This window comes from Bubalus kerabau, chromosome 1, assembly GCF_029407905.1.
Source record: "Bubalus kerabau isolate K-KA32 ecotype Philippines breed swamp buffalo chromosome 1, PCC_UOA_SB_1v2, whole genome shotgun sequence".
Classification (NCBI taxonomy): domain Eukaryota; kingdom Metazoa; phylum Chordata; class Mammalia; order Artiodactyla; family Bovidae; genus Bubalus; species Bubalus kerabau.
In genome coordinates, this window is record NC_073624.1 from 213,285,304 (window position 1) to 213,300,205 (window position 14,902).

Genomic DNA, 14,902 nt, shown 5'->3' on the forward strand with positions numbered 1-14,902 from the left:
CTCCTGCCTTCAATCTTTCCCAACATCGGTCTTTTCAAATGAGTCAGCTCTTTGCATTAGGTGGCCAAAATATTGGAGTTTCAGCTTCAACATCAGTCCTTCCAATGAACACATGGGGCTGATCTCCTTTAGGATGGACTGGTTGGATCTCCTTGCAGTCCAAGGGACTCTCAAGAGTCTTCACCAACACCACAGTGCAAAAGCATCAATTCTTCAGCGCTCAGCTTTCTTTATAGTCCAACTCGCACATCCATATATGACTACCAGAAAAATCATAGCCTTGACTAGACGGACCTTTGTTGGCAAAGTAATGTCTCTGCTTTTGAATAGGCTGTCTAGGTTGGTCATAACTTTCCTTCCAAGGAGTAAGCGTCTTTTAATTTCATGGCTGCAATCACCATCTGCAGTGATTTTGGATCCCCCAAAAATAAAGTCTGACACTGTTTCCACTGTTTCCCCATCTATTTGCCATGAAGTGATGGGACCAGATGCCATGATCTTTGTTTTCTGAATGTTGAGCTTTAAGCCAACTTTTTCACTCTCCTCTTTCATTTTCATTAAGAGGCTCTTTAGTTCTTCACTTTCTGCCATAAGGGTGGTGTCATCTGCATATCTGAGGTTATTGATATTTTTCCTGGCAATCTTGATTCCAGCTTGTGCTTCCTCCAGCCCAGCATTTCTCATGGTGTACTCTGCATATAAGTTAAATAAGCAGGGTGACAGTATACAGCCTTGACATACTCTTTTTTCTATTTGGAACCAGTCTGTTGTTCCATGTCCAGTTCTAACTGTTGCTTCCTGATCTGCATACAGGTTTCTCAAGAGGCAGGTCAGGTGGTCTGGTATTCCCATCTCTTTGAGAATTTTCCACAGTTTATTGTGATCCACACAGTCAAAGGCTTTGGCATAGTCAATAAAGCAGAGTTCCAGTTTTTCTGGAACTCTCTTGCTTTTTCGATGATCCAGTGAATGGATGGATGGCAATTTGATCTCTGGTTCCTCTGCCATTTTTTTTTTTTTTAATTAGAAGTGATGATTAAATATACCCATAAGGCAACGATCAGGTGAGGAGAGCACAGCAATTGTGTGAACAAAGTTTTGGACTGAAAATTGTCTAGAAGAGTGAACAGAGCTAATTAAAAAGGAAATCTAAACCTGTGGGGAGTGGGGATGTCAATGAGAAGCTAGGTGAGACACTGAACAGAATCCTGGGAACCTCAGGAAATGATGCCACATGCCATGGAAGGCAGCAGTACCAGCTACAACTAAGTGGATATTGCCCAAATCTGTAGATGGAACAGTTGGACCCAGTGTATACTCCCCATTCCAAGCAGAGAGAGGACCATTCCTATCCAACTCAGCAGGATACTAGGCGTTGACTTTATGTAAGCGAAAGTTGCTCAGTTGTGTCTGACTCTTTGCGACCCCATGGACTATGCAGTCCATGGAATTCTCTAGGTCAGAATATTGAAGTGGGTAGCCTTTCCTTTCTCCAGGGGATCTTCCCAACCCAGGGATCAAACCCAGGTCTCCTGCATTGCAGGTGTACTGTTTACCATCTGAGCCACAAGGGAAGCCCAAGAATACTGGAGTGGGTAGCCTATCCCTTCTCCAGGGGATCTTCCTGACCCAGGAATCAAACTGGGGTCTCCTGCATTGCAGGCGGATTCTTTACCAACTGAGTTATGAGGGAAGCCCTGACTTTATGTAAAAGTTGAATCAAAACAGTTCCAGACAGAAGAGTTAAAACAAAGAGGCGTTGTAGAGGTTGGGGGAAGAGATGCAGTCAGTATTGTAATAATAAGGGATTAGGTAAAATTTACAGTCCTTTGCATTGCTGGGCTCTAAGACTACCAGCAGCTAAGGATACAGTTTTGACCCATCTTCCTCCCACCAGAAGGATGGATAATTTTTTTGCACAAAAACTTAAACAGAGGAGCCTCAAACTAAAGAGCACATAAATTAACACATCTCACCCTCCCATGCAGAGCTTCCAACAGCTTTATAGAGCCTTATATTTACAAATGGAAAAAAAGACATTTGAGAAAAGCCTCCAATGTGAAAAGCAAAACCCGAACAAACAGAAACAAAACTCAAGAAATAATGCAAGAAGAAAACAAACAGAACAATGAAAAAATTATAATTAAGAGGCAGCTCACATGGATGGGAATATGAAGCCAAGGAATAGGATAAGTTTTACCTCTTCATTTCACCATAAGAACCTAAGTTTCTTCTCTTAGTAGAAGACTGCCATACTACAAGCTCAGAGAGATAGGCCAAGTAACAAATGGAGGTCACAAAAGTAAATCCCAAGTTTCTTCATGTCTTTGCATGCCCATCTCCACTGCCATATTCCAAGTCAGCATCATTTCTCACCTGGACCATGACAATAGCCCCCTAAAACCCAAAGTTCTCCCTGCTTCAGACTCATCTCTGTCAAACAACTCTACATAGAATACTGATATGATCTTTAAAAAACAATGAATTTAACCCTTTCAGGCCCCCAATTGGAGAAGGCAATGGCACCCCACTCCAGTACACTTGCCTGGAAAATCCCATGGATGGAGGAGCCTGGTAGGCTGTAGTCCATGGGGTCGCTAAGAGTCGGACACGACTGAGCGACTTCCCTTTCACTTTTCACTTTCATGCATTGGAGAAGGAAATGGCAACCCACTCCAATGTTCTTGCCTGGAGAATCCCAGGGACGGGGGAGCCTGGTGGGCTTCCATCTATGGGGTTGCACAGAGTCAGACATGACTGAAGTGACTTAGCAGCAGCAGCAGGCCCCCAATTAAACACTCTCAAGGACTTCCTATTGAACCAGACATGTAAGTCCAATCCCCAAGCACTGGTCAACAAGGTCTTGTATCATCTGGTCTGTCTGCTTCTTCAGTCTCATCTCCCACTCCACTTGCCTTCTACCCATTCTTCCTCCTTTCCCACTTTCCAATCACACCTAATTCTTTGTTCTTGGAACATAAGTTTCTTCTCACATCCATTTGTTCTGCCTAGAAGTTCCTATATATCTCTACTTGTATTGTTTAATTGTTTATTGTCTGTCTCTTTCCCATATAATAGACACTCTATGCGATCAAGCGCCACAATTATCTTGTTTACCACTCATATCAGCATCTGGAAGAGTCCCTTACATGTAGGGTGTGCCCAGTAAATATTTATTGAATAAGTAAAATTGTAGTTTAAAAGTCTCCAAGTTTCTCAGACTTGTGGACACAGTGGGGGAAGAAGGTGGGACAAATTGAGAGAGTATCACTGACATACATACATTACCATGTGTAAAATATAGCTAGTGGGAAGCAGCCATATAGCACAGGGAATTCAGCTCGGTACTCTATGATGACCTAGATGGGTGGGATGGGGTGGAAGGGGGGCTCAAGAGGGAGGGAATATATGCTTACTTATAGCTGATTTCCTGGTGGCTCAGATGGTAAAAAATCTGCCTGCAATGCAGGAGACTTGGGTTCGATCCCTGGTCTGGGAAGATACCCTGGGGAAGGGAACAGCTACCCACTCCAGTATCCTGGCCTGGAGAATTCCATGGACTATATAGCCCGTGGGATCAGCAAAGAGTCATACATGACTGAGTGACTTTCACTTTCAGGGAAGATCTCTCATGCCGCAGAGCAACTAAGCCCGAGTAACTGTGCTATAGTGCCTGGGAGCCAAAACTGCTGGGCCCACAAGCTGCAACTATTGAAGCCCAGTGCCCTAGAGATCATGCTCCACAATGGGAGAAGCCACCACAATGAGAAACATGCACAGCACAACTAGGGAGTAGCTCCTGCTCACTGAAAGTAGAGAAAAGCCTGCACAGCAATGAAGATCCAGTATGCTGCTGCTAAGTCGCTTCAGTAGTGTCCAACTCTGTGTGACCCCATAGATGGCAGCCCACCAGGCTCCCCCGTCCCTGGGATTCTCCAGGCAAGAACACTGGAGTGGGTTGCCATTTCCTTCTCCAATGCATGAAAGTGAGAAGTGAAAGTGAAGTTGCTCAGTCATGTCCGACTCTTCGCGACCCCATGGACTGCAGCCTACCAGCCTCCTCCATCCATGGGATTTTCCAGGCAAGAGTACTGGAGTGGGGTGCCATTGCCTTCTCCAAAGATCCAGTATAAGCAAAGATAAATAAAAATTTTAAAAAACTCCCTAGATAGTGGGTATAGAAGTATAGAAGAACGTACCTCACAGGACAATAAAGGCCACATATGACAAACCCACAGCTATTGATAACATTCTCAACAATGCAAATTAAAACCACATTGAGGTATCATCTCACATCTGTCAGAATGGCTAGCATCCAAAAGAACATACATGAGAAATGTTGGCGAGGATATAGAGAAAAGAGAACTTTCATACACCGTTGGTGGGAATGTAAACTGGTGCAGCTACTGTCGAAAAGAGTATGAAGTTTTATAAAAACACTAAACATAAAACTACCATGCTAGTCAGTTCAGTCATGTCCGTCTGCTTGTGACCCTATGGACAGTAGCCTGCCAGGCTCCTCTGTCCATGGTACTCTCCAGGCTAGAATACTGGAGTGGGTTACTATGCCCTCCTCCAGGAGATCTTCCCAGCCCAGGGATGGAACTGAGATCTCCTGCATTGTAGGTAGATTCTTCACTGCTGAACAACTGGGGAAGCCCCAAACTACCACATGACCCAGTTATTCTGCTCCTGGGTATATATCTACCAGAAACAAAAGTACTAATTTGAAACAATAAATGCGCCCCAATGTTCATACCAGCATTATTTATAGTTGCCGAGATATGGAAAGAAACGAAGTGTCCATCAACAGATGAATAAAGAAAATGTGGGTATGCTGTTTCAAAGATAGAGGCGAAATGGTCTAAGATGAAAACATACTGAACCATTAATTCCATCCAGAGATAAAAACTATATTGATTTTAGGGTCAACATTTCCCTTGACCCAAATGTATTCCTTCACAGAACATTCTGTAGTGATGAATGCTCACTGATGGAACTTAGGGGAATAAAGGCTGTCTCCTTTTCTGGTAGGTGAAGCTGAGGACATCAAACTGTTCTTAAGCACACACAGCACCCAGCCCATAGTCAGTGTTCAATAAATATTTATTCAATGAGCTAATTATTTCTGAGAATACTGAAACGACATCCAGGCACAGGCTGTGAACTCTTAACACTGCCAGTCATAGCACTTCAATGTGGAAAGACACCAGCACGAAACACAGTTCTACAGATGACTCTGAACTGTTCACAAGGTACTTATTCTTAATGAGATGTCCAAAATGTACAGTTGACTCTTATCCACATTTATCTAATTATTCATTTCTTCCAAACAAGTTGTATTACATAGTAGGGTAAGAGAAAGTAATACTGTCAGGCTATCTACAAAATCCTGTTCTTTAAATGAATATTGAAATAGTCCTAGTCTTACTAACAAATCAAGACCCTTTCTAAAAATTGTATAATATATATAGGGTTTGGGAAGCACAACTCCATCTGGAAGTAATTAACCATATAAAGAGAACATACTTGGCTTGTCATTTCTGGTTAAGGATGAAGTGTCTCAATCTCCTGGTTGTGTTTATTTTTCCTTCTTCAGTTCAGTTCAGTCACTCAGTCGTGTCCGACTCTTTGCAACCCCATGAATCGGAGCACGCCAGGCCTCCCTGTCCATCACCAACTCCCAGAGTTCACTCAAACTCATGTCCATCGAGTCGGTGATGCCATCTAGCCATCTCATCCTCTGTCATCCCCTTTTCCTCCTGCCCCCAATCCCTCCCAGCATCAGAGTCTTTTCCTATGAGTCAACTCTTCGCATGAGGTGGCCAAAGTACTGGAGTTTCAGCTTTAGCATCATTCCTTCCAAAGAAATCCCAGGGCTGATCTCCTTTAGAATGGACTGGTTGGATCTCCTTGCAGTCTAAGGGACTCTCAAGAGTCTTCTCCAACACCACAGTGCAAAAGCATCAATTCTTTGGCACTCAGCCTTCTTCACAGTCCAACTCTCACATCCATACATGACCATGGGAAAAACCATAGCCTTGACTAGACGGACTTTTGTTGGCAAAGTAATGTCTCTGCTTTTGAATAGGCTATCTAGGTTGGTCATAACTTTCCTTCCAAGGAGTAAGCGTCTTTTAATTTCATGGCTGCCATCACCATCTGCAGTGATTTTGGAGCCCCAAAAAACAAAGTCTGACACTGTTTCCACTGTTTCCCCATTGATTTCCCATGAAGTGATGGGACCAGATGCCATGATCTTTGTTTTCTGAATGTTGAGCTTTAAGCCAACTTTTTCACTCTCCTCTTTCACTTTGATCAAGAGGCTTTTTAGTCTCTCTTCACTTTCTGCCATAAGGGTGGTGTCATCTGCATATCTCAGGTTATTGATATTTCTCCCAGCAATCTTGATTCCAGCTTGTGTTTCTTCCAGCCCAGCATTTCTCATGGTGTACTCTGCATATAAGTTAAATAAGCAGGGTGACAGTATACAGCCTTGACATACTCCTTTTCCTATTTGGAACCAGTCTGTTGTTCCATGTCCAGTTCTAACTGTTGCTTCCTGACCTGCAAACAGGTTTCTCAAGAGGCAGGTCAGGTGGTCTGGTATTCCCATCTCTTTGAGAATTTTCCCCAGTTTATTGTGATCCACACAGTCAAAGGCTTTGGCATAGTCAATAAAGCAGAGTTCCAGTTTTTCTGGAACTCTCTTGCTTTTTCCATGATCCAGCGGATGTTGGATCAAGCAGATTTTTCCTTCTTAGAGAACAATTAATGTATAAAACAGCATACTTTTCTACTCTATCAATCATTCAGCCAATCTTTATACCTAAGAAATATTTGGGGGGATTTACATCCTCTAAATATTTTAGAGAATATTTTAAATGTTTTAATTTCACTTCAATTATCATTTTATAAGTTACAATCCCTCCAAAGTTACAAATTAAAATTGCCTACTTAAATTTTGATATAAACCAGGTTCTTTTGCCTGAGCATTATTATTTTGTCACTTAAATAACCATGAATACATCCTTTACCTCATGAAAGAGTAACTAATTTTTCCCACAGATTGGCTAAATTGAGTTCTGAACCAACTTGAGCAGCTGCTACCCTTGAAGCTGATTAGTAAAACAAAGTATTCAACCTAACAGAGGAGTTGATTTAAACCAATAAAGAGCAGGAAACTCGGAGCTGAAGGTGAACCCAGCTCCTGACATGGCCCATTGTTTCTTGGCACACTAAAGCACTCATCACATTAAGTGACCTCGTATCTCATCTGGACTAAATACCAAAGCTGAATGCATCTATTTAAGGCAGATGTAGCCTCATCCTCGAATTTCCAGATCTAAATCACTGTTGTCCTTTCTCATTTATTTTCTAAATTGGCAGCTTTTATAAGAGTAACTGAAGAAAAACAGGTTTCATATGGAGGAGGCAGCTGGGAGACTAGTATATCCTCCTCAATTGTGTAGAAGAGAATCTTTGAAGTTTAAATTTAGTAAACATAAACCCTGAATATTAACGATGTCCTATGAAAGAGACCAAATTTACAAATAAAGCCTAAGGGGATGGGAGGAAGCCAAGCTCACAGATCTTCAAGCTACAGTTACTCAGTTATAGCATCAAAACACTACGCGAAAGTGTTTTAAGTCAGACAATTTTAGAACTTACCTATATAGATGAACTATTTATCTACTCCTAATTTTGGCTTTGACTCTAATACTTAACTTCCATCAAACTCCCCCACCATTTTCAAAACCTTGCGATTGCAGACCAAATTCCATACTCAGCCACAGAACTAAACCATGATTTAAAAAAAAAAAAAACCCCAAAAACAAACAATAAAGCAAAACAATTCCCATCTTTAAGGAAATAAACGCCAGTTTAGGGCAATTGGGAAGCTATAAGGGATCCTTAAAGTGGATAGATCTCATGTGATCCATTTGAAAATAGCCTTACTTAAGGAAGATTTTTCTTTCTTTCCTCTAAGTTACTTTATCATAAGAATACAGGATTTAGTACATTTTCTTGTTTGTTTTTTAGTAGCTAAGTTGTGTCCAACTCTTTTGCAACCCCGTGGACTGTAGCCCACCAAAGCTGTACAGGGGATTTCCCAGGCAAGAATACTGGAGTGGGTTGCCATTTCCTTCTCCAGGGGATCTTCCCAATTCAGGGATTAAACCTGGGTCTGCTGCATTGGCAGGTGGGTTCTTCACAGCTGTGCCACCAGAGAAGCCCTATAGTACATATAGCAAACAAAATGTGTGTTAATTGACTGTTCATGATATCGGTAAGGCTTCTTGTCAACAGTTTGTTAGCAGTTAAATTTTGTGGAGAATCATAAGTTACATGTGAATTTATTTTTTTGGCCTCGCCATATGTGAGATCTTTAGTTCCCTGATCAAGGATGAACCTGCAGTGGAAGTCTTAACCACTAGATCCCCAGGGAAGTCCCTACATTTGGATTTTTGACTATGCATAGGGTCAGCGCCTCTAACCCTTGTGTTGTTTAAGGGTAAACTATATTTTGATAAATAATCTTAAAGAGGTTATGATTTTCAGATATTTGTAAGACAAAGTTTTCAATTTCCCAAAGAATTGAGCTGCTGCCTAAATGATATCAAAGGGCCAATCTGCCCATCAAACTATGTTTAATTTGCTTCTTTATACAGAAAAAGTTTCCAACTAAAATGGAAATACGATGATTTCTATGTTCTAGAACTTCAGGGTTCAGTGCATTATGCCTTCAAAAAGTCTGCACAAAAAGTTGAACACAAAAGCATTTAACAGGGACCTCTTTTGGAGCACATAATTCAACTCCAAACCATTCCACCTTAGGGGCAAAAAGCTTCCAATATTACTCTTGTCAACCCTGGACTATCAATCCCCAGCTTCTACTGCACACTGTGTGGGCTCAGGCAATTCTCCTGGCTCCCTTTAGCATATTAAGGAAGATTTAATAAGCTCAGTTGTACCCTGTCACCATCACTTGTGGCCTGACCATTCCAAGTATTTTTTAATCCTAAGAATAACAGAATGACAAAACACCATTTCTTTCTTATACTTGCAGCCTCATTTACCCAAGAATAATGACTCCAAGTTATACAACAAGATGGCAAAGTTATTGGAAACTGGGCCACCTGAAACTTTTGTTTTTAGTCCCATTTTTCAGAAAAAAAGAAAAGAAAAAAAAGGGTTTTTGAGGGAAAAAAATCATGAGGAGATAAGAGCATTTATGACAGTGTGTGTGTGTTTATAAAGTGTATGCAAGGTAACACCAGGAAACAACTCAAGAATAAATATTTCATTCCCAATAGCATAAAAAATACTTAGAAATACATTTAACAATATGAAGTTCAAAACGTATTTGAAAACTACAAAAACATTTTTTTATTTTTTAAAATTTATTTATTTTAATTGGAGGCTAATTACTTTACAATATTGTAGTGGTTTAAGTGAAAGTTGCTCAGTTGTGTCTGACTCTTTGTGACCCCATGGACAACACAGTCCATGAAATTCTCCAGGCCAGAATACTGGAGTGGGTAGCCTTTCCCTTCTCCAGGGGATCTTCCCAACCTAGGAATCGAACCCATGTCTCCCGCATTGCAGACAGATTCTTTACCAGCTGAAGATCTAAATAAATGGATCCACCACACCCATGGATTGGAAGTCTTGATGTTGTTAAGATGGCAATACACCCCAAACTAATCTACAGATTCAACACAATCTCTATCAAAATCCCAGCTGACTTCCTTAGACACTAGGCACCAAGCAAAGATCATTTACAAGAATGAGAAGTACTTGCATCTTGGAGGTACTTTTGATTTGTAGATGAGGGTTTTACAAACTCGGAAACAGAAATCACTGCTCAACCCTGGATTCCCCGTCTCCAGGTCTCTTTCAAGGTAGATTTACTGAAAACCCACATAAAAGCCCTCATATACAAACAAGGCCTGCTCTGTAATATAACCTGGTCACTGCCAGCTTAATTTAGTGCTAACAGTGTAAATTCACCTGGAAAAAACCTGCAGGGGTGGAGTGATGGGAGCTGAGGGAAAGCCACAAAACCAAACTAAGAAAAAAAAACGCTTCTTGACTGCCTTCCAAAGGTTCAGAGTTTTAAATATACAGAGGAGAAAATATGTTTAAAAATCTTAAACTCTGCAATTTCTTGGGAAAATTTGCAAGGCTGTTTCCTTTAAATAAAGCCATCTAAGGTGCACAGTTAGTACCAATCACTAACCCAACAGAAATGGGTTATAGTGTATGTTGTTTAGTTGCTAAGTCATGCCTGACTCTTGTGACCCCATGGACTATATAGCCTGCCAGGTTTCTCGGTTTGCCAGGCAAGAACACTGGATGGGTTGCCATCTCCTTCTCCAGTGGTTGAACCTACATCTACTGCCCTGGCAGGCAGATTCTTGACCACTGAGCCACCAGGGAAGCCCAATATATTGTATACTCTCTAGTCTAATTTAGGTAGAGAGTTAGTCTCTCTAACTCTGAAAAAGGGATAGTAAGTTGAGTTGAGTAAAGACTAGCTCTTAGACACACTTCCTCTCCCTCTCAAATGACCATTTAAAAGCAAATCTTTAATTAAAACCGCACACAGAAAATTTATGCCACTCACAGGAATTTATTCCTCCATTAAATAAGACTATGAATTGTCTAGAACTGCAATTCCACCCAAGATTTATGCTAATTGTTTTTTCATTTTCTTACATCAAAAAGACGACTTCTACAAAAAGAAAAAAGAATTACTTGGGAAAAAATTTAAAGTTCTCCAAAAGAAATCCATTTCATTTAAACATTTGGCCATGAGGAAGGCAGCTGTTATTCCTTTACATTGATAGATGCCACAGAATATGCTAATCTATACAGGGTCCTCCTTACACAACACACACTGTAGTACAGTTAGAGACTTGACACATGAAACTTCCTCCCAAAGGCACAGACAGGTGCACGGCATTTACACTGGCCAGGACACTCACGGTTTTACTTGACAGGAGTCTGTGTTAACGACAGGTACACTTAGTGGCTATCATATCTTCATATTCTTTATAAGCAATTGAGCCATCAGGCTCAATGGCCAAAACACTCAAAGGACTATACTTGGCAGGTACACAGGATGGTCTCGGCACTGAGGAGTCAAGTTTCTCATGGATGATGTTCTGCACCATGGTGTGAACTGGAGAGCCATACCGATGTCCGACCGCCCTGGGACAGTCCCCTTTACAGTATCGAGGGTTGTATTTGTGTGGGGCCACAATCCAGTTGTCCCACTTCAGTTGACTAAAGCTAAGTCTAAAGTCATGGAGCTCACATTCATTCTGGGGAAAAAGAAACTGTTTGAAGTATTCACTCAGATTGAATGAAGCTGGAACCAGAGGCTTCTTCAATTCAGAGCTGACACTCTCCTGGTCTCTCCGGTGACGGGACAATCTTACACCCTCAGCAGCTTCTTCTCCCATGGGACAGGCAGACAGCCCTCTCTTCTGGTCAGGACCCTGTGAAGGCTTCCTTTTAGGGTGGAGGGAATGCCACCTGTGAAAAGCCTGAGCACTTGTGTCGTTCAGATATAGAAGCAGCGAGGGCGCTACGAGAAGAGTCATGTTAAACAGGCTGTCCCGTGCTGAAGGATGCTGCAGCTGGTCTTTCACACATGTAAAATTTACAGACATGTGAATATTCCTCTTGTGGGAGGCCACCAGAGGCTCAAGAGGAGCTGTCACATCAATCTCAATCCATTTGTATTTCTTTCTAAATTCAAACTGTGAGTTAAAGGTAAATGAGTATGGAGCTCTAGGGAGAGTCTTGCTAGAAAACGCTGGCTCTTTTATCACCAGGTTGCATATACATTTAACAGGAAAGGGAAAAGAAATGGAGTTGTTGAAAGTATATAGCAAGACTGACTTGAATAAATGTTCCACAACAGTAACACGATCCAGGTTAAACAGCAGATCCACTGATGGAAGGGTTCCTGAGAAGAAAAACAATCCAACAGTAATGCCATATATAACAGGAAGTCAAATCAAGGCATCAGTACCTCAGAATGTGCTTCTGTCCCTTTTCCCCCCACTTTCTCAAGCCTTAAACGTCAGGGTGGGATAGGGGTTATAAAGAAAAAGCAAGTTATCTGTACTATATCTAAGTCTCAGCACTTACTGCTGGATCACCAGAAATTCAGAATAGCTTTGGTGGTGAATTAAAAGAGGGAATCATTATATATTGAAGTTTTAGAATCTTAATAACTTGCTCCAAACAAAGAGAAAGCTAAAAAGGAAAGCAGTATTTTTCTCTTGGAAAGTCTTTAAGAGGAAAACTATCAAAAGACACTTGCTAGGCTTGTTAAGAAAACATTCTAAGTTCTTACCGGCAGAATCAATAAAGAAAAAGTACTTGTCTAAGTTAATTTGGAACACTTGAGACTGACAACAAATGGAAGCTCTAAACCCACTGTAACAAAACAGGACATCAAGGAAGGAGAAAGGGTTTAAGATAGCCACAAATGACCTGCTGGGTTAGAAGGGTTTTCTGTAAGTCACGAACTAATGAATATAATTTTTTTTTCTTTTTAAAATAGCACTGCTCCCATCTCTCTCACACACACAAGATTGTTGACTAACACATTGTACTTGTATGGATCTACTGTTCCACATAAGGACTTAAGCTTTCCTCTCACAGAAAGCAACAAACGTGGGGAAAACATCCTGTTTACTAAAGTACACCAACAGCTGAAAGAGGTACTGTAGGTTCATGTCCAGGCCAACATTGGTAGACTAGAAAGAATATGCAACAAAGTCAAAATACCTTTTTTCCAGTCCTGATTTTGTGACCCTGGACAAGATGCTAACCTCCAGCAGCACTCTACCCAGGCTTTAGGCCCATTAAATCTCTTCTAGCAAGAGATTTAGCCTACATCAACCCATGAGGGCATTAGGAAAAAACAGTAAGATCAAGTACCAGGTTTGTTTGGATTTGGATATTGAGTACCAAGCAAAGTAAAATGAAAGTCAAGGAGCAAGGGCCAACTCCTTTATGTAACTGAAATGCAAAAGACTTTCTTCTTCCCTCCACCCATTAACCAATCTGCTCCCACACACCTGCAGCCTGGTCCCCAGGAGCTTGCTTGTGCTGAGCACAGGGGGTGAAGAGTCGAACAGTGTTGTAGAGGTGGCTTCTGTTGGATTTAGGGGTCCCCTCCTTGGTAGCGTATGCTTTATAGAGCCTCTTCATGTAGCTCAAAGCTCTGTCATCTGGCTGAAGCCTGGGGGGTTCCCTGTGCCCATCATACAGAAACTTTAAGAGAGGGGAAAGGAGACCAGGTCTGTGTCTCCCATCTAGATGCTTCAGGAAGGACCAAGTCTCAGCCTCAGATTCCAACGCAGTCCTAGCTACAATCTGAGCTTCTCCCCTAGAAGGCTGAGAATCAAGGCTAACAGGAAAACAGAGCCAGGCAAAGCAGCAAAACCAAAGGAAGAATTTGTTGGGAAGCGCCATGGCTTGGAAGAATTAGCAAGGAACAGATTTCCCCATACCAGTCTTCTGCCTAAAAACCAGGAAGAGCCTCAGTTGGTCTCTTAAATAAACTTTAGGTGTGTGGGTGGGCTAGGTTCACTTCTGTAATCAGACCTTAAGGATGCTTAGCTGAGGATAATTTTTATCAGCTGACAACACCCTATTCATCCAGTTTGTCCTAATTAGATACAGATTTACTTGGTCATATAGTTTTCCTTTTCCTTTCCCCTGGCATTTATTTAAAATCTCTTAAGTTAATGGACTAGCTATGTAGCTGAAAGGCTAAGAGAAAGTGAGGAGTGATCTTTAAAAAAAAAAAAAAAGCCGCCCATTTCTTGAGAGAGATTAGGATTCTTAAAATGTTCCCTAGGTGCTTGCTGAAACTTCCAAGGCATGTGGAAAAGCTAATGATTCATGATGATATCCAGATCTGTTTGTATGCAACTTATGGTATTGGGTTTACTCTTCTCCCTGCATCTGTACCACCTCTCCTACTTCCAGGTGCTTAGAATATTTGTTTACTGCATGTTGATTTGGAGGGTGAGAGAAATTCACAACTGGAATTGAGATTCCAGAGAGCAGAGAACTGTTATTTTGCCTAGTTCTCTCAGCTTTATAAGGATATGTACTTGGAATACTGCAATATGTTTTAAAAAGGAGGACATCACATTTAATCTTGGCTCATTTTAAAGTATATCTTGATGCCTTTATTTGGGTCTGCACATTCATCTATGCATACTTTAATTGAAAGGTTTAAAGACGTTTTCAGGTGCTAGAAAATAAATGAAAGGTTTGCTTTTTATTAATCACTCAAATGGTGGGAGAATTTGCTAGGTATTTTTATTCTTACCTGTGTAAGTATTTATGTTCTTGCCTCTGAGCTAAGATCAGGTTAGAGATTATGTTTCAGATAAATGAGACATGGGTGCACTAAGAGCTGAATATATTCACCGTGTAAGATACAGAACCAGTCTGTGCAGTACCCAGGCTGATAAAACCGAGGTATACTGGTAAATTTTAAGTTCATTGTCTGCCAAACCTCCCTGGCTCGGATCTGGCAAGGAGGGTTATAAAACACACCCAAACTGCTGAATGAGAACTTAGTCCTAGATTACACATGGCCAGTAATTCCATGAAAAAAACATTTACAGACACGTTGCATCAAGTGGAAAAGTCAGTCAGCTGTATAGGACAGCAGTATCCTTAAGTAGAAAGCACTTTCCGAAAATGGCATCGCCTCACACGCGACGCTCCTGACTTCCTCCTGGGCAGTGGAGTGAACAGTGGGCAACCTGGCATTCGGCCCCAGGCAGAACTCTGTCAGGGCGAAGCCGGCTGCGATGGGGGTTGCCTCTTCCCTCCTACAATCACTAACAGCTGCTCA

The 14,902-nt window shown here is 41.5% G+C and overlaps 1 protein-coding gene across 1 annotated transcript; it reads right to left on the bottom strand.

Moving 5' to 3' along the window:
• Positions 1-10,573: 10,573 nt before the first annotated feature.
• GDF9 (growth differentiation factor 9) lies at positions 10,574-13,582 on the bottom strand. The gene is made up of 2 exons (XM_055553605.1): positions 13,104-13,582; positions 10,574-11,980 (listed from the first exon to the last, which is right to left on the bottom strand). The coding sequence occupies exons 1-2, from the start codon at positions 13,498-13,500 to the stop codon at positions 11,016-11,018; spliced, it is 1,362 nt and encodes a 453-aa protein (XP_055409580.1). The 5' UTR covers positions 13,501-13,582; the 3' UTR covers positions 10,574-11,015.
• Between the last annotated feature and the right edge of the window lie 1,320 nt (positions 13,583-14,902).